The following is a 20,800-nucleotide window of genomic DNA, read 5'->3' as shown; positions in this document are numbered from 1 at the left end:
TCTTTTCCATTACTTTCTCTTTTCTGTCTGACACAACTTCAGCCCTGTTGTCCTGTGTCTCCTAGGTTTGTGATTGCTATTCCTTCCTTCTTTTTATTTAGAATTTGCCATAGCAATAATTAGTGATACAAGCTGAAAATGCATGTCCCATCTATAAATATAGTTCAGTTTGAAAATGAGGGGGTGGTTCCTTTAAAATGTATGGAAAATTGCTTTTGGAAGTTAGGAATCTCTGAATCTGCAATTTCCAGCCTAGCAGCAGGTGCTGAACTTGTTTCCAAGCAAATGTTTTACCTGCACTGAATGCCAAGTATGGCAGCACTGATATGATGCGAGTTCTGCACCATCAAACATTTACCCTCTGGAAAGCCAAGTCTGTTCTGCTCCAATTCAAACCTTTAATCTCCATCTTAAACATGTACGCAGATGCATGAGCTCACAGAGCTAGTGACAAGTTTGGAAATAGCATGTGAAACATCTGTGTGGCAAGTTTATCAACCCACTGAACTAAGATTCCCGACAGACTTTTGACTTGGCTTGTAGGATTGGGTCATCGGCAGTCCCATGCATGGCTTACCTGACAAAGGTCCATGCCTCCTTCAATTAACTATTCTACACATGAAGAAGGAGATTTATAGAGGTACTAGAGATTTGGCAGTTTCACACAATAGTCAGACATGGGAGAAATAGGAAGTAAGGAAAAGCGCAATACTTCGAGCAGGATGGCTTGATGCCTACCACGGCAATGCAATTTTTCTCACACTGTCCACCAGTGTGCATACTACCACCTGAGGAGAATGGAAGGGAGAGTTTAGAAACGGTTTCTCTTCAGTGCTTTACCTACATATTGAAACTGCAAATACACGTTGGTACTGCGTTATTACAATCCAATTGTTGAAAAATTCAGGAACTGATCCAAAACATAGCAGTCCTGCTAAGAATTCTGGGTATGATGCCACTAAATGTGCTTTAACCCTGCTGTGATAGTTCAACTTATCCCATTTGGCAGCTCTGCCGATCAGCTAGGGTACTGTGCTTGAATATATAGCAGAGCTGTTAAGTACTAGTACAGTCAACCCTATTAAAAAATATACAGCAATGTTGGGAAGTGTTGACCTGGTCCCATTTAAAAAAGTAATAGCTAGTCCTGATGGGGGAAGGACTGCTAATGTCCCATTAAAATTATATAGAAGTCTGTCAAAGAATTGCTGGTAGATTCTTACCCTCGCCATCCGTATGAATTATACTGCTCAGTGCAGGGGACGGTGGGATAGTAAAAGTAATGTTCAGACCACGCATCCAGCCGTTTCTTGCTCGCCCTGCTGTGCCCTTTCATACATACACTCACACACAGATACAGATACAAACACTTGCAGTATTTTTAAAACAATACCAAACATATCTACTAATTTTGCATCAAAAGCCTATCGTAATGAGAAATGCCAAACAGCTGTTTGCTCAGAGGGTCTCATAAAACTAAAACGCATCAAAAACCTCAAGTCATTAAATGCCATTGATGTGCTTGTGAGATAAAGAGAAAACATAGTATGAAATGTCTATGCAAATCAATAGTAAAGTTGAAAGAATTATAATTCAGTAGAGCGGCCTCTATTAAAACCCAATGAAAACAGCAGTGATAACACAAAAATGCAGCCCTTGCTAGAAAACACTTTTACACTGTACTACACCAATCTTCCAAATTGGGCTCAATAAGAATGCCAATTCTAATAAAGTGTCAAAGCAATTTGCAATGCACATTAGTGATGCAAAATACTTAAGTAACATTTTAACACAAAAAAATCAAAAAGCATTTCAACAAAGTAAAAAACACACACTCATTTATTTCCAAGTGTTACACATTACAGACTCTAAAAGTATTCACTAGATGAAATAACCAAAACAGGAAAGTGTTAAATAAACAGATCATGAATCAACCCAATTGGATGTCAGCAGTGAACTCCATGATTTATGGAGGTTCTGCCAAGAATACCCTCGTAATGGATACAAACAGGAAAGTGAAAGATGTCGTATTCACAGGAATTGAGTGCGTAAAAAGGCCAGATACGCACCTTATCTGGAGGGATGCTCACAGCTCCCTCACCACTCCAGGTAGTTCATGCAACAAAGTAGCACTGTGCCTAACACCTGCCAGCTATTTAAATTAGGGCACACTTGGCTCATGTTCAGCGCACCGTAGGAGGACACAAACCAACAAAGCCAACAGGGAAACAAACCTGCCCCACCATCAGATAGGCAGCCAAAGGGGAGCAGCTATCCCCAGCACTGATGTTGGAATAAAGATTCTTTCAAGTGCCACCCTGATCCAATCCGGTTGTATGAGAGATGCCCCCACATACTTCCCAGCCCCCTCCAGTTTACTGCCCTCCATTGACCGAAAGAACACTTCAAATAGAAAACCCAAGATGAGCAGGACCACACTTGCCTCCCGGCTTGCAGCACCGTGGCCTCACCTCCTCCTGGGTGTGGAGCTACACACTCTCTTTCCAGGGACAGACGTCCTTTAAAGCTCCTCACCCAGTGCAGCACCCTGCACACATACCCATGGCCTGCACAGTGCTCCACGATTTCTTAACAGAGCCCCTGAGCCCAGCACGGAACTCCAGGGTATTGCCCCCAATGTTACCTCCTCACTTAAGTGCAGGGGATGATATTCACAGTTGAGGGGTATATGTAATTCTGTGGGATTTTGACTGAAGGGAAGTTATGAATACAGGGGGTGCATAGCAAATGAAGTATATAATCATGTGTTACCAGGTGTTCGGTCTGAATCTATGTCAGAGTGCCCATGTGATGTCATCCAAGATGGCCACCGCTACAATTTAAGAATCAGAATTTGATCTATAACTCCATTCAGAGTCATTCAAACAAATATTTTCTAAGGAAAATTTTAATTTTTTGTTCACCATAAAAACTGAATAAAGGTCTTAAAAGAATGTGATCGCTCTTATTGTTTAGAAGTTTCTGTTTTCAGTTTGTTTTTCATGCTTTCTAAAAAAAAATTAATTCCTTCTTTTTTGTTACAGGTTCTGGTAACTGGCAAGAACATTTGAAAATTATTTAAGATCAGTTGAAGTGTGAAATTTGATTCTATCTTCCATTTTTTCAAAATGTCAATACCTCCAGTTATCGAAGTAAAAACTTCCATCATCAGCAAAAAAAAAAAAAAAATCAAAACTGATAATGAGGTTCAAAATGGAGGGGAGCTGGGAGCTATTTAGCTCCTACCTGTAGCCTACAAGAGCCTAGTTAGCTTGACACCAACAATTAATTACCAGGAGCTACATTTGGCTCCCCAGGCCAACTGATGCAGAACAAAAACAGCTACGTGAATTTAACTGTGTCTCTTTGGGACAATCTATAAATAAACATTAGGATAAGTCTCTGCAACATTTAAAGCACAAGTGATCATAAATAATGGAAAATGATATTCGTACATCTTATTTGAAAGTTAGATTTACGGAACAATACGTACTTGCTTGTCCCACTGTGGTAGCTCCTGGTCACTTGTTCATGCTTGATACCCATGAGATGCTATTAGCTCCCGTTAATACAATTTCGATCCCTGTAACAACAGATTTTTCCTTGTGTATCGGATGTCAACAAAGAAGGAAATCTCCCCATGTTAAACCAAAATGTTACGAAAAGATTTTAGGAGTGTAACAAGAAGAGAGCAGAGTGAAACAACAACAAATACTTGAACATAAGTCTATGATTATGCAACTTTACCATAAGAACTGAAAAATGAAAAAGCATAATGGAATTCGGAACGCTACAAGCAATGTACTTATGGGGCAAACATGGATAGAAGCAAAAGATTGTATGGAGAGCAGTTATGTGAGCCAAAGACATCCACCCCCAGCCATGAAGATGAGGAAGAAGTGGAAAGAATATACACTGCAGGATCAACAAGCATTGGCAATGCCAACAGTTTGGGCTTTTGTTTTTTACAATGCATGGCTTTATTTTTACTTCAGGTCCGAGTATTGTTATGAAGTTCCCCTTTCAGACCACCCCAAAGATGTTGGGGTGGCCATGAAAGGTCCCAATGACGAAGAGGGATTCATGTTGCGCGTGCCATAATTGTGACTGGGGATGCGGCAAAACAGGCAATTTTATGTGTGTATACATTGTAGTTCAATGTGAATGGGATATGTTACTTTGTGTTCAAGTTGACACGCATTAGATTTGCACACAAAACATAGAAAGATAAAATGCTAAAACCGTTAAATGAAATATTAAACACGGTCCAGCTATGGTATAAAGTGCCTAGAAGCCAGCAACAAGAATTTCGTAATATACGTTTGCAAGGAAGGGGACTTGTCAGAGAACCCACTGTAAAGAAAATGTGACAGTTATTAAACATGCATGCACACAGATATACATACAGAGGGAATTTAAAATGTACATGTAGTATGTTGTCTTATAAATTGATTAAACGGCAGTCAGGGTTTCGCAAGAGGAATTTTAAGTGACTGACTGCAGAGTTTCAGATGCCAGTGAAAGGGTAATGAGTAACTATGACTTTAGTAGATGGTCAGCTCAGCTAACAAACCATCAAGGGTTTATGGCCCGGCAGCATCGCAGAATGCCGATGTAATTGGTAATTTTTGCTAAGTGCATGAAAGCTTGCAGAAAGAGCCAGGGCATTTGTTTTTGGCAAACAATAAACGTGAAGTGAAGGACGCCTGAGGTCAGGGTTGACCGTCTCTGTGTTTTCATTGTTTACTGGATTTACCCTGCATGCTGAAATGGTGGTCTGCATGCTGAAATGGTAGTCATTAGATTAACATTTTCCAATGACGCCAAAGTAGGAGTGAGTGAGATAGTCATTAGTTCAAAGGAAACATGTTTATTCTGCTCACTCTCATGTCATTTGAAATATCCGTGCAAGCTATGCGCAAATTACATTTAGGATTACGAGGTCTCAGACCAGCCGGGAAATGTAATTAATTATGTTTGTATGTGAACGTATAACTGTATGATGATGTCATGACCTACCACGGACAAATCCTAAAAATAGGCGTGTACACAAACTGAAGATGGTAGTTAAGATAACGGCTACCAATGGGCTACCAATGAGAATGGGGGAATTGGAGAAAGATGGGATTTCTTTGTGTGGGTTTTAACCAATCACGTGTGGGGTGGGGGGGTCTTTGTAATAAAACATATGGGAGTGTTTTGACTGTAGAAAAAAAAAATGTATCTAATGTGTCAACTTGTGTGTTTCAGGGACACTTGGGTTAGTTTTACTCCATAGAGTCATCTAGCTCCTCCCAGCCATTTGTACAATAAACTTCCTTTATGGACCAATCGTGCAAACGCTTTTTAAGAGGTGGGCTGAATATGGGTTAAGGTGATTGGAGGCCCACTCCTACAATGACAACACTGACTGAAGAAAGTTTAGAAACAAACATCCAATGTGCCGTCCTTATCGCAGGTAGGAAATCCATGCCTTGCTTTTGATTCATTCTCTAAAGCCAGCTACATGGTTCTCTAGGAGTTAACCAGTGCTAATGAGGAAATGACAGACAGCTGTGCGGACCCAATTGATGCTTCGAATTGGTCAGGACTTAAACGCGATCAACGCAGAGAGCTGGACTCTGCAAGGGGACATCTGTTTGGGCTTTACACGAATGCACACACTGCACGTTAGCAGGAGATTGATTGTGGTCCCCACGAGCATGCCCGGACTGTGCAGTCAGTGCATGGTACAGTTCATTTGGAGTGCAGGCAACGTCCTATGTGCATGTTAACGTGAACACCACTCCACACATCATGTGCATATGGGTATGTGTTGGTGTGCCAAGGTACACAGCCAATGCAGCATTTGAACTACACGTTCACTGTAGAGGGTGGTGTGTTCACAGGAATTACATGAATCAGTTACGTGTACGAAGTGGCCACCGGTAGGTAGAACGGCCACACAATTGAACAGTTGAATTGAGTATGTTGCTATGTGGGTTTGTTATTGATGTTCAGGGTACATTTCATGAAAATGCCTGGTGTTAAAAAAAAAAAAAATAAAAAAAAAAAAGTGCAGTGATGGGCAAATTCAACACATCCTTAAACCGAGGATACAATTTAGCCTCTACAGTACAATGAAGTACACGGCCATGTATATGCAGCGAGGGCGCCATGATCTTTCAAGTTCTCAGTTGAAATGGCCTCTCAGGTCTTGGTGGCCACACCCTGCCTCCTCCCTCTAACCAAGGCAAATAAAACAGCCTTGCTTAAGTGGTGATTAAGGAGGTCAAGGTCAACAGCTGCCTTTCTTTGTTCTGCAGAACAGAGGGCAATAGCATGCCATCTGCACACACTCATTTGCCTTTTGAGGACACTGCTTGCTTTATGGACCACCTGCTTGCTGACCACCTGCCCCCACCTTGGTTAAAATACAGATTCCCTTGAGAGCTATAACACTGCTGTGTTTGGAGAACGCTCAGAGAGCACAAGAGATAACGACAGGGCGGCTCCACGCACATGCAGAAATGCACTACTGTATAGAGCATGTGCTCATCCCTGTGGAGTATGGTTAATACTGTGATACTTGACTAAGGCCATGGGGCTTCTCTCTCCCAGTTTGTTTGTGCAGTGAATGTGATCTGTGGAACGCCAGTCCAAGTGGATGAAGTTTGCATAGCTGGGTGTCTATGGGGGAATAGGAGGGCGTGAAAACAGGTTAGGATCGATCATATGAACCCAGGGACGGAGACAAAGCTGTGGGCTACTCCCATGGACAGCAAGCACTACTCAAAGCCTCCCCCTTCTCTCCACGCCATGCCAGTGGGAAAGGGAATTGCACTTTTGAATCAGGATGTATGCATGTAAAAAGAAAAGCAATGCAAGAAATATTTGTATAAGTTAAAAATAGGATTAATACGTTTTTTTAACATTAGTGTTCTTGTGAAATCGTATCTTACATGTATTTGAAATTCGCTCTACATCTAAATGGAAAAAATGCGGTAATCATCTGAAAATGTATCAATTTATTTGGAAGATGCATAGTTTATTTCCCATTCAAAGAAGGCTGCTAGTTTCGGCTTCTTTCCAGAGAGCTTCCTTAGAGACAATCATCCAAGATGGCCGTTACCATGGAAGAGGTCAGAGCTAAACGTGTTCCGAGATGGGCAAGAATGGGTGGAATTAGCCATAGGGAATAGCATGGCTAGGGGTAGGGATCAATAACCAAACAACACCAAAATACACTGTGTCCCTCATCAAAGGTCATTCTAGTGTGCCCCTTGTCACAAGTCCTTCTCCCTATGTAAACATGAAAGAATGTTTGAATCCAATAGTTTTGGCTATTATATGTGTCTCAAGTGACACCCATGAGCCCAAACTAAAAATACTTATGTACAACAGAAATAAATGCTTCTTTTGGAATAAAGAAGGAAAAATAAGAAATCTATTATACTTAGTAGCAACTGTTTGAAGAGAGCAGTAGAAATGTCTAACGACACATTGAAGATTTGTCTTAGCGATTGTACAGATCCTCGAGACCATCACGCAAGAGAAATTGCATATCATTAGCTATGTTGTAACACACGTAGTGAATGTCTTACAATGCGAAGCAACAAATGTTGAATTAGTATCTTTTAATCAGTAATGTTCTCCTTGCAGCAACGTAACAATGAGGGACATTGAAAGGCTTTACATGAAAATGGCAGCTAACAATGTTTTAGAAGGACAGATGAAAACAATAAGAAAAAATAACAAAGAAGAGCTTGTATATATTGGCATTATTTTCAGTAATCCCAAAAAGGGTAAATTAACTAGAGTCTCACTGAAAACAACAGCATATATTGCTTCTCGCGCAGATGAATTTGGGGATATTAAGGAAAAAATGAGAACCCTTCTTGAAGCAGCTACGATTTCAAAGAGAGCTGTACTAACTTGTGAAAAATGGAAATTCACTGGAATTTTGAAGTGATTTTGGCAGATGTTCCAAAGGACGTTTTTTATTATTATTTATATCTTAAAAAAAAAAAACACACACACACACACAGGCTCTCTGCCACAATTTCAGACAAAACACCTGGTAGTACATAATTGTATGCTTCATCATCAATGCATCCACAGTAGGCATACCTTCCCTTCATTCAAAATCCCACAGACTAGCTTATTTTAACAGATGCCCCTTAACTACCACATGGGATACCAGGCATTGCCCCTAAAAGCCCAGAGGTTAGAGGATGAAGGTCCATATTAAACCTTGAGACAGAAGTGTGAGACTCACCTCTTTTGGAAAAAGTGTTCCAGTCACAGGCTGGCGTCTCAAAAGATAGGTAGGTCCTGGGACACAAGGAAAGCACATTAGGGGGTAATTAAGCTGCTACCAAGAGCTACATGACGCTCAAACCCTCTGAAAAGAAAATGCAGGCTCCACAGCTTCGTCATCTGTAAAGTTAGGCAATGGGCTTGCACGAGTGCCCACGCACAACAGTGGGATTTTAACAGATACTGTGTAAAACTAGCGATTAAACTATTACACTTGTCTTTTCATCTGGGAGTTTACATCTTGTAATCCGTTCAAAACCTTGCACAAAATAAGAGCCACGCCGTGTAATGCTGATATCCAAGCATTTGGAAAAGACAAAAAGAAAGTAAATCAGGTTCGTTTTGATAAGTAATTTCATGCTTTTTTTGTATGCAGTCTAAAACCAACTGCCAGGAGGAAACCTGTAACCCTACTACAAAAACAATGCAACTTGGTTAAGTATCGGCCAACTCAAGAAAGGACCTGTGTCTGCATTTAGGTAAGCCATGTTTTCAGTACACCTGCAACATTTCCCTCAACCACCGCCCTCACTGCAGTAGTTTTATCCTAAAACTGTTACCATTCCCAAAACGAGTCATATTCCACGATGCTGTTGAATAGACAAGGTGATAGTAAAACGCAAGGCAGCGTTTTTTGTGTGCCTATCAGTGCAGGGGCAGGAGCCGATACTAAATAAATAAAATATTTTATCAAGTACTTTGCACAACTCGACATAAATGTTATTTACAGCGGCTAAAGTATAGCAGTCTGGGAATAATACACCGATTCTTCACGTCCACAACTAAATAATTCATGAGAGGGTACTTAACGGTATTCCCCGTAGAGATCAACTGACATGTTCTCTCTCTCCCTCAACGCCCAAAAGCAGTAAATTATAAACTTTTTGGTAAATTGGCGTTATTCGCAAAGGGGCACTGGCATTGCAAAATAGCTTCTGCGAAGGCTATGATAAGATACATTTGCAGACTGTAAAAATAAATGTTTAAAAATACAAAAACATTCAAAAGCACCATAAGAAGATATACAGGGCGTGCACAACAAAGTTAGTTTGATCACTTTTGGAAAGTGTGGTCATGCATGCAACTATGAAAAACCGTCTCTACACACTTTCTTGGGTATGCGAATGGGACACTGAACAGATTGATTTCGGACATGAAAATATTTTTTGGGGTTCTAAGTATGTGGATTCGGTCTCATAACTTCAGGAATAGCCCCTTGGAAGATTAACTATATGCAGCCTAGATGCTTAGGATTCATACATACCACAAAGCCTGATCCAGAGTATCTTAATCAATTTAAGGAAACAAGTGGGAAGTGACAAAACTGGTTAAAATCAAGCCTGCAGAGTCCAAGATGGTCGCTGGAGAGTGAAGTCACACTCCCACGAGCTCCCTCCAACGCCCACGAAAGGAGGAAGATTGTGTCCGACATCAGGGAAATGGAGAAAGAATACTCACAACCCCTGCAGGATCAGTTGTGGCGTTAGAGATACAGATGGATTGCAGTACGCAACCGAGCACCAGAGAGTAGCAGCCGCTGAGCATTTACGACAATGTGAGAAGCAGGCCGGGGATGCAATGAGGAAAGGAAGCCGTTTTCCGGAAGAGTGGAGCTGTCCGTGCGGATGCAGAGAGGACTCGGCAAGACCGAAGACTGTGGGAGGCCCCACAGCGGCTAGAGTGCGAGGGAGCATCAGCGGTGTCCTGGCCTTAATAAGGTGACTCGGCAAGATAAAGGGAGAGGCCGATCTCCAATACCCAACCGCGCAGCGCAGAGGAGCGGAAAAGCGGGAGGAAGGCCCCAAGCAGATGCGCCACGACAGGAAGAAGGTAGAGGCAACCGGAGCTTGTTTATGTGCTTCGGTCGAATGGACCTTCCACTTTGGTCCAATATTCCCTTGGGACAGGAGACAGCAGAGAACCACCACATGCGCCAAAGGGTTTTGGCGATACTGGGAGTGGAGAATGGAGAGGAGGGCCCAGGGGATCAAAGACGTGAGGCTCAAAAACAGAGGCACAGGCCAGGGGAATGGTTGATCGCAGAGGAAAGAAAGGTAGATAAACTGAAAGGTCCCCATGGAAGAAGAAGATGGGATGAAAAATAATACTGATTCGACACGCAAACAGCATACAATAATTGCCTGAAATGTTTTGAGGACAGAAGAACGGGGGTGGGAGAGGTGAGTAACTAGAGAGAAGTGGAACACAGAATGCTATCTGGCACGAACATGCAGGCTTGAACTGGGAGGGAGTGGGGCACCGCTTGGATTCTCAGAAGGTTAGTGCAACCTTAGGAGTCTGGGTAGGAATGTGGGCCGGTTCCCAAATGGTTGGGGTGTATCTTTGGATACCGAGCCTAGACCGGCTAGAGGTTAAGGGGGGGAATGGAGGAGGCATTGGAGGGGGCCAAGGGGGACCACACAAAGGATATTGGATATTTAAGAATAACTGAGGGTATGGAGTCCACAGGCGGTACAAAAAGTGCTCAGGAGATGAGACCGCTGCTAATTCTTTCACATAATGTTCGGGGCTTGAATAACCCGGTAAAGAGGAAGAAGCTAGGAGCACAGATAAAAAGGGGCTGGGCAGATTTAATAACACCACAGGAAACACATCAGAAAAGGTGATGTCACAAGCTACATATACATCAGTTTACGCAAATACACCAGCCGAACGTCTGGAATAAAACGGTTGGGGTATTAGTGGGCATAAAAGATTCATTGGGGGGGAAAGGTAATGAAAACACTTGCAGACCCAAATGGGAGGTTAATTTTCCTGCATGTTCTGTTGGAGAAGAGGGGGTGACAATATGCAACATATATGCCCCCAACACGGGACAGGATGCTTTCCTGCATCAGACACTGGGGAAACTGGAAAGCTCTGCTGAAGGGGAGCTGCTCCTCATAGGGGATTTTAACATAGCTTGGGATCGCGAGAGGGATAGGAGCAGCCGGGTTATTAGCAAAGGCCAACATCTATCTAAGGCAGTGCGCGACAGGATGGCTGGAATCGCTATGACAGACCTCTAGCGTGAAAAAAGGGCCAGGAAACTGGCTACACGTGCTTCACCCAGGTCCACTGATCGTTCTCCAGAATAGACTACGTTCTCCAAAATAGACTATGTCCGGGGGAACCCCCGGTATATTAGGGACGCTAACCAATATAGAGGTAGATCCAATTTCCCTTTGTGACCACGCACCGATAATGATCCATTTTAGGGGGCTAAAACTGAGTAATCCGCTGTTGTCCTCGAGAATGCCAGGAGAACTTCTCAGGGATGATATATTTCGAGAAACGATGAGGGATGAAATTACGGACTATTTTGTTCTGAATGATACACAAGGGCCCCCCCTCACTCCTGCCCCCCCCCAGAGCACGGTATGGGATGCCTTGAAGGCTGTTCTGAGCTAGGGGTGCGGGGGGGGGTTAATTTCCCTAAAAGCTTTAAGACAGAATGAGAAGGACAGATTACAAAAAGACTTGGATGCCGAATTGGGAAAGGCACAAAAAGAATTAGCAGAGTTTAAGAACAGGGAGAACTTTGACAATGTGAAAGAAGCCCAAAGACAACTTAGGATGCTTAGTTCCACCAGGGCCGAGAGCGCTCTCATAAGTCTCAAGCAGCACTATTATGTCGGGGCCAATAAGGCAGATAAGAAGCTTGCAAGGTTATTGAAACAACAGAGAGGGTAGCGCCATGTAGGGGGAATAAAGCAACCATATGGGTCCATCGTCACATAGTCAGAAAGGGCAGTACAGGCTTTCGTAACATACTATAAGCAACTCTACTCGTCTGAGCGCCCGAACAACCTCAAGATAAAGGCTTTTTTACAAGGGTTGAAGTTGACCAAGGTAACGGGAGAAAATATGGAAAACTTAGATAGGGAAATTACAGAAAACGAGGTGGAGAGGATGATAAAGAGCCTCCCTAATAAGGAACCTGGCGAAGATGGCTATTCGGGGGTCTGCTACAAAACCCACTATAACAAAGTAAAACTCTTCCTTACCAGAATATATAACACCTTTCGGAACGGGGAAGGAGTGACCTGCTTGATGACTGAGGCCAAAGTATTTCTGTTTGAAAACCAAAGAAAGACCCAACAAGCTGTGGATCATATAGACCTATTGCGCTATTAAATGCGGATGCAAAAATGGACACTGCAATTCTAGCGGAAAGGGTTAAGGGAGTACTGATGGGGGTCATAGGACAGGATAAATCTGGCTTTATTTCTGGGAGACAAACGTGGGATAGCACTAGAAGGGCAATTCATTTTTTAGAGAAGCTATAAATAAAACGGATACCGGCCACTCTGATTTCCCTTGATGCTGAAAAAGCTTTCGACAGGGTGGAGTGGCCCTATTTGTTCCAGGTAATGGAGAAAATGGGGTTCAGGTCGAAATATATCCAAATGGTGGAGGCAAACTACAGAAACTCATTGATTAGGTTGGCATTTAATGCACATATTTCCGAAGCTAAAAAGACACAGAATAAGGGACCCCCCCCTTGTCGCCTCATTTATACGCCATATATCTGGAACCTCTGCTGGCCACAATCAGACAGAACCAAGAAATTAAGGGGGTCCAATTCAGAGGAGAAACTCACAAAACAGCCGCTTAGGTGGACAATATGCTGCTAACGCCGCCCTGGTCGGAATATTAAGGGAACAAGAAGGTCTGTTGGGGCTTAAGATAAATATTGGAAAATCGGAAATGCTGGAGGTTGGCCTGCCCAGGGAGGTGACCTCCACTTTGCAGAGTGGTTCACACTTTCGTCCGGCAGGGGGAAGCATAACATATCTAGGGATAAAATTAACCAGCAGAATCAGCATTGTATAAAGCCAGCTACCCGGACCAAATCAAAAAGACACAAGCAGACTTTGTCAGGTGGACCCCGATGCTGATCTCCTGCTCAGGGCGTATAAATATGTTAAAGACGGTGACCCATCCCAGGTTACTATTTAAGTTCCAAACACTCCCTATTGCATTCTTTCAAGCAATGAAAGCAACAATTGCAAGGTAAACGTCTGAGAGTAGCTTTAGATCTCCCGACGACCACAAGACTGAGATGTGGTCTGGTTTTACCAAACTTATATCGCTAGTACGAGGCCACTCAATTGAGAGTAGTACGCAAATGGTTCTCTGATAGCAAGGACAGAGTTTGGGCACAGATGGACAGAGTGGTGGCAGGATACCCTTTGTCTGGTCTGCTGTGGCTACAAGGGAAAGATAGGCCTCCTAGCGTGAGGCATAGTAGGGTACTCCGGGCCACCTGTGATATCTAGGACAGGTGGATCAAAAGGGGACACTTGTCAACTATTCCTATGTTTGACAATCCTACTTTCACCCCTGGTATGGGAAAGGGTACGTTAGCCTGTGGAAGGAAAGTGGGTGTAGGTCAGAGACATGGTGTGGGAAGATTAAATAGCGTCTTTTGGGGATTGTAAGACACGTTGGGATAACGGGGGAGATAGATATGAATACATACAGCTGAGGCATTGGCTACAACAGAGGGAGGTCTATCAGGCAGCAATCGGGGAGTTAACAAAATTCGAGACGTTTGCTACCACACATTCGGGGGACAAACACTTGGTATCTGATATATACAGGATTCTTCAAGAGTGCTCAGACAAAAATAAATGGCCATACCAAATTGCCTAAGAGAAACCGTCTCAGAAGGATACTGGAAGGGGCTTTGGAGGAACATCCCAGAAATGACAAGATCCCTGCAGACACGAGAGGCATGGTATAAAACAATGATACAATGGCATTACACCCCTAGCAGACTTCATATAATGTTAGACTCTGCACCTCAGGATGCAGGGGGATTGGGACTGGAGACATAGTTGGTAGGGATGCCCCAAGATCAAGTGTTTCGGGAAAGAAGTCACAGATTATTTGCAGAAAATAGTCCTGGAAATCCAACCCCTCTCACTACACGAGAATCCTTGCAGATTATTAGACCCGGAGCAACATATAATCTCAAAGCCACAGAAAATAGCTACGATGACTTATTAATTTCATCCTGGCAGGTTATCGCAAAAAACTGGAAACAAAAAAAGTCCACTCACAGCAACTTATTGGCTTTGCAAACTATGGGACATAATAGCAATACAGTGGATCACTTACAAGATTCACGGGGACTCAGAAATTCCAGAAGGTTTGGGGAGAAGTACTCTCCTTTTTGAAAAGCGACTTTTGTGGGCAGGTACTGGACAAAAAGTGACTAGCTAAAGGACCAGACAGGACCCTTTCACCATGGATCATGTGAACCCTATTCCCCGCAGTTAGACTATGACTATGTGGTCCCACTAGGATAGGGTTGTAGGAGGGAAATGTTTTGAAAAAATTCCAATAACAAAAAAAATGCCTGGAGGGTGCTTCTAGTACTGCCATTCCTTGTTACTAAGTATGACCCGATTACATAATTTATCTGCTCATCTTTTTTGCAACATTCAATCTGTTTGTACAACTGTTCTGGTCCTGTACTCGACCGGCTTCTGTTTAGCCACACGCTTGCATTGTAATCGTTCTTATTACACTTGATCATTCTACTTCTGACAGTGTTACACATTTGGTACAATACGTCTGTTTTTTTTTAAAACACTTATGTATAGGCGCGTTATAAATGCCATTGCATATCATAGCATACCTCTTTTATTCTAGCCCTGGATTTCATACAGTTTACTTGCCACCGTTTCAACACCATCGGTTATAGCGCCAACATGTGAAGATTTGACATTTGCAGTTTTGCTTTAATACAACATTGTTGCAATCTCATTCTACCGTTGTACCAGGGGTGTTGCTTCTTGAAGGGTGCCACCTGTGGTGGTCATTTGCAATCCTCCAGTACTATAAATAAAATGATGTCTCTCGTGGCACGTTTGCGGTTTTAGTTCGACTCTCCTAAACTCTTTTCTGAAAGGGACTTTTTTTTGGGCTCAGTTTGGGTTTTGGCAGTAAAGAAACATAGTTTTTTCTAAATGTGTCTGTAGTAGCACTCTATTACTTCGGACCAAACGACTAGTATTGTTTAGCATCTGGCTGCTTCCCTACTTCCACAGTCTGTGCGTGGCTCTATCATGGTAAGGTTTTCTATCTTTTTTGTGAGCAGTTTTTAATGGCAGTGTCTTCAGTCAATTTTAATTATAGATCAGTCTAGTTCTGGTATATTTCCGAATTCTTCCCTTTGCTACACCCCTGTGTGAAGAACTGTGTTCCCTTTGTAAAGCAATTCTTCCAGACAGTGCCAGATAGTACCTACGTGTACTCTCACTACTGCCTTTAGGGTTGGGAAGGGGGGTGCATGGTGCCTTGAGGCCAGATCGATGCCCCATGTTCTAATGTTTTTAAAACTCAATTAAGAAAAGCAAAAAATACTAGAGCTATGTGGTGCTTGTCCTCTAAATATTCAAAATACTGGAGATATGGTAGACTTGTCCTCTAAATATTCTAGGAGGGTATAATTTAGTATTCCAACTTTAGTACTAGAAACGTTGGGGGAAGTGTATGTGTGGAGCTACTTTAAGACCCATGGGGACTTTTGCGACAATACTTGGGCCAACTGCCAGAGCCACTGCTGTAATGCGCTGCCCCCTTGCAGCTTACACTCACTCCTCTATTGACAGCTGCACCATCTCACGCACTGTTCGCTAGTGGCTCACTCTTTGGACCTACCTGCTCACGGGAGATGCAGGGTAGAGACGGCCTCCGGGACATCTTCCCGCTGCCGTAGTAAGAACTGGAGGTCTCTCCCAGGGACACGCAACTGGACCTCCTGCGAGGCCGGATCACGGGCACCTTGTCCTCGACCACCCCGCCAGGAGTAGCCTCCAGGGAAAAGGACAAGCCCCCCAAACTCAGAGCGAGCAAGGTGCCTGCCATCCCGGTCAGGCAAGCACAGAACGGGCGGGCAGCCGGCGCCAGGGAACCAAGGCCAGCAGCGGACTGCAGCCAGGCCAGGCTGGTGAAGAGTAGCAGGAGAACGGCGTGCCGGAGCCGAAGGCCAAGTGCTAGCGCGAGCAGGCCCACACAGCCCAGCGCGGCCAGGAGGCACCCAGCTGTCCCGGCGGCAGAGGGCAGCAGCGCGTCCCACAGGCAACAGCAGGCGGGGAGGCCGAGCAGTCCCAGCCGGCCCCCGCCCCGCCGATCCCGGGACAACCAGCAGCTCAGAAAGAAGAAGGCGCAGCCGATGCTGAAAAGGGGGCTGGCGGCGACAGCCAGGCTACGAAGCGAGGGCCAGCTCGGGTTCAGACACAGCAGCGCCGACACAGCCCCGGCGGCTGCCAGTAACCCCGGGGGCACTCCGCACACAAGACCGAGCCAGCTCCGCGGCGGATCCGGGCTCAGGGGGCTCACTGAGCTCTTCACATAGCCGTTCCGCAAGCCTTCTGCTGGGCTGCCGCTTTCCCTCATCTTGCTGTTCGGATCCTCTCACACCTGGGTTGTCACCGGCATTACTTCCAGTCACCCGCTGGCGGCCAGCGAGCCCCGCGCACCCTCAACCAGGCATTCTGTTTCAGAAAGTAGCTTGTATTATTTTTTTCCTCGTCGTTCTGTCTTTCAGAAAACTTCTGACTCGCTGCCGCCCCCAGCCCTCAGCAGCAGCAGGACTCGTAGTAGGTTGGAAGGCTGCGCTCTGTGCGCGCGCGCAGTACCCGGCGCCATAGTTGGGACATCTGTCCTGCCCGCTTTCCAAGCCCCCCCCCTGAAACCTCTGCCCGCTACGGCGCGTGCCCGCACGTTCCAGACAGCCAGACACCCGTCCTGCAACGGGTGCCTCGCCCAGCACTAACCCGACTGTGCCCCCGGGCCCCTTGCTATCATTTGTGGATTAATAGGGCGCAGGCTTTTCGAGCTTTAGTAGGAATGAGGAAGGTGACTGCTGCTGGCAGTCAAAAGGCTTAATACACCCATTTAATAATACAGTTGTGGTTCTTTCCAAGTTATCTTCTCTCTCGTGCAAGACATTTGGGAACAGTCACGAACTCAGTTTTGCAGCAGAAATGTGACTGTCAAGTGAATCAGTTCCAAAACAAAACTAACAACAACAGTGCTATATAGAAGAGACCTATATTTTCAGCCCATGGATCTTCTGGGGGGTTTCACGTGCATGCTACCTGTCCACACTTTGGAGGGAGAATTTTAAAGCTATGGGTATGTAAAGATAGAGATGGTGGCAGCAGTCAGTCACCAGGCAATTCAAAATGTAAATCAAGTATGTATTCATGACTTAATTTGCAGGTAAGATGGACGTAGATGAGTGTTGTGTGTGTTTGTGGTTCCTTTTCAAGGGATTGTGTACATAGGTACATTCATTACCACACATTAATCCTCATCCTCCTCCATTAGGCACTGTGGTAAGGCTGAGCATTGACACACTTAACACGTTTGAATTGAGTTTCACAAAATATGGTTTTATTCAGTGTTCTGGAAGGGTAGAAGTTTGGACCAAACACCTACAGGAACTAGTGGACTTTCTCTAACAAATAAGGATGTTCATGGGAAAACAAGTCCTTAGCCTCCCGGTTGCTCTAAGAAATGACCAACAAAAGAGCTGCAAAATCCCGTTCTCAAATGTCCACCCTGATCTCACACAACAAAACAGAAAAGTTCTCCTGGGGATGCTCTTCCAGGAGTTACTCATAACCTGGACTCCTCTTCAATCTCCCTGTTCTCATGATGACTCACAAGATCTCTCCCAGGTTTCTACTTTGCTCTTTTCAGGTTTTACCTTGGCCTTGTGGCATTCCCTTCCGGTCTCTTCCAGACCTGGGGATGCTCAGCATTCATTTCAAGTCTCACGCAGATCTTGGATTTCACAGCATTCAATTTGAGCCTCTCCTAGAGCTTGGATTTCTCAACATTTAATTCTAGTCTCTCCCAGACCTTGATTTTCTCAGCGTTCAATTCAGGTCTCTTATTATTATTATTTTTATTATATGACTATTATTATTATTGTATTTATTGACTGCAGACCTAGCTCCAAGAAGCAATGGAGCACTTTACAGAGGTATACAACAATAGAGCTACATGACGCATGTTTCCTGAGTTGGATGATGCCTGCCAACCTTTGCTGTCTCATTCTTCCTTTCCTTTTTTTTTAAATTATAATTTTTTTAAATGTCTTTATTAATTTTCAAAACATTCAACCTACAGTGCACTCAAACTGGTGCATTCAAGAAAACAAAACATTCCCCAACAAACCCACCTCCCCTTAACTCCCCGCCCTTCCATTGGAGTCTTGCAATCTACAACATTCATTCTTCCTTTCGTTTGATAGATAAAAATAGTAGCTCACTCTTTTGAAAAGTGCATTACAGTGCTTGTTAGTCAACAATGAGTGCGTGTAACATGAAACAAACTAATACTACACTTCAAATGAAAGTAGCTCTGATGAGCAATTTTGCTGTCCCCCTGAACGTAGGACCACCTGTCTGAGAAGAAGGCTATGTTTGGTCAGCTGGAATTAACCAATGATCTCGGGGTTAAATTCTTTTTTGCTGTATGCACAAAGTTCCACCAAGCTATAGTTGCAGGATTGGAACATAGATGACTACAATTTGTGCATGACCCAAATGGGCTATATTTCCTAAGTGGCTGATGTTGCTGTGTTGATTATCAGGGTGGGACAAGGTCAGTGACGCATAGAGTGCACCTGGCTGGCTTTGTCCTAAATGGAAGTAGCATAGTTCCAAACAGGCCAATGCATATGAAATGCTGATAAGGCTCAAACAGCAATAGGATAGGAAAAAACCAGGCTAAGTCCCTGCTTGAAAGCACTATAACCTGAACTCTCCCAGAGCAGTAACAGCTGGCTGCCATCTATTACGATGTGTGCCATACTTCTCCAAACATGTACGAAGAGAAATCACACACTATGCTCATTCGTTGCTTGGACTCACTGCTGAGACTGCCTATCAGTGGTGGCCAATGTTCCCTGTAAGGTGCGTGCCAGTGTGGCCGCGCACCTTTGATTGGGAAGCCATGCATATTGTTTATTTTACCGCAAAGCTCACGTGCCCTCACTCCTCTCATTGATTTTTTTTGTTGTTGAATATTATTCATCCAATGTTAATGGGCTGCACCGCACACGTGCCCTCCCTTCATCATAGATTTTTGTTGAACATTATTCATCCAATGTTGACGGGTTGCATGGTTTTCTGCAGCCACTTACAACTGATGCAGTCATATGTTTTTAATTTGATTGGCTGTAGCAGCGTTTGGATGCACATGCTGCACTGCAACAGCCAAAAACACAGTTGCTCACACAGTTGCTCCGGCCTCCCACTCACTCCGACATTCACCTCGTGCATGAGGCATGGCAGCAGGCACCTTGGTTGGAGGCGATCTACTGACACAGTAGAGTGACTTGTGTTCCACTTCCAGCTTTTGAAGCCTATACACTGGGAAGTGGCACTATTACCTTGGACAACAGGGATGGACTGGTGGCACTGGTGAGTAAAATAGAGACTGCTTGCATGTATGGCCATGTCCGACTGGGAGGCACCCTGCCTGAGTAGCTCTTGTTAATTAGGGCAACCTGGCAGCTCAGGGCCACATGGGCCCCTAGCAGACTGCAGCAGGCCTCCTTGACGCCTCCTGCTTCCGACTGGCAGCCGCCAGCCAGTCCCGGATTTATTATGCAGAGAGGCTTGGAGCTTCCCGAAGGGCTGGGGTCGGGTCAGTACCTCCCTTCTAACCCTTGCTTAACAGGGTTTCCAGCAGGATCAGCCCAACCCCTGCCCTTACGCTTGCAACGCATACTTACCTGGCACTGGCAGGGGAGAGTCTGTAATCAGAAAGGCAGAACTCCATGAGGCTCATCCATTGCACATCGGATTTGACTGCTGCAATGTCCTCAAATGTGGGATACTCCACTCAACTGCCATATGTCCGGTAGTAGGGGACTGCATTCTCGCTTTTCACTGACTTATTGGTGAAAGAAAGAAAAAGTAAAGTGCGTTTGTGATGTGCGAGTAAGAAGGAGATAGAAAGTAAGTAGGTTGGTTTCACACAGAGCCCCTGGCCTTGTAGCAGAATTCCTTTTGCTGCAGACAAGAGGGTTAGCGCTGAGCTGCTCAGGTCTACAGCATTCACTGGAGGTGGAGGGGTGAAGTGCACAGGCTCCTAGTCCTAGCATCAGACTTGCGCGGCGGGCCCTGTGCGCCCCATGGTATCAGGTGCCCTTGTTGTTCTTGAAACCACCAGACATGGGCAGACTGCAACAGGCCTGCACAAGCCCTCCCGCTTACAACTGGCAGCCAGGCACAAATTCATTATGCAAAATCTGGTGCAGAGCAGCAGGGCCCGATGGAGAAAAGAACTGTGCTACAATGTGGCTCTTCTACTTGGCTCTGCCTGTCGAAGCTTCCCTGACATGGGCCAGGCAGCTCTGCAGAGGCACAGGGCTTCTGGAAGGTCTGGGGCTGGATCAGTGTCTGCCTCACCCTTGCTTAGCGTGGCTTCCAGGACAGACCCAACCGCTGCCCTTAAGCTTGCACTC

General features: G+C 44.7%; 1 protein-coding gene across 1 annotated transcript in view; it reads right to left on the bottom strand.

Moving 5' to 3' along the window:
- Positions 1–16,963, bottom strand: part of PDE3B (phosphodiesterase 3B) — a 2,257,139-nt gene extending 2,240,176 nt beyond the window's left edge. Inside the window, exon 1 of the mRNA XM_069623736.1 lies at positions 15,973–16,963. Within this exon, the coding sequence (XP_069479837.1) occupies positions 15,973–16,710 (738 nt within the window). The 5' untranslated portion in view covers positions 16,711–16,963. The remainder of the gene's footprint in view (positions 1–15,972) is intronic.
- Between the last annotated feature and the right edge of the window lie 3,837 nt (positions 16,964–20,800).

The sequence above is a fragment of the Ambystoma mexicanum genome, chromosome 11 (assembly GCF_040938575.1).
Source record: "Ambystoma mexicanum isolate Mex_15411 chromosome 11, UKY_AmexF1_1, whole genome shotgun sequence".
In the NCBI taxonomy this organism is placed as follows: Eukaryota; Metazoa; Chordata; class Amphibia; order Caudata; family Ambystomatidae; genus Ambystoma; species Ambystoma mexicanum.
Note: the sequence above shows the minus strand (reverse complement) of the source record. Positions and strands in the feature narration are given on the sequence as shown.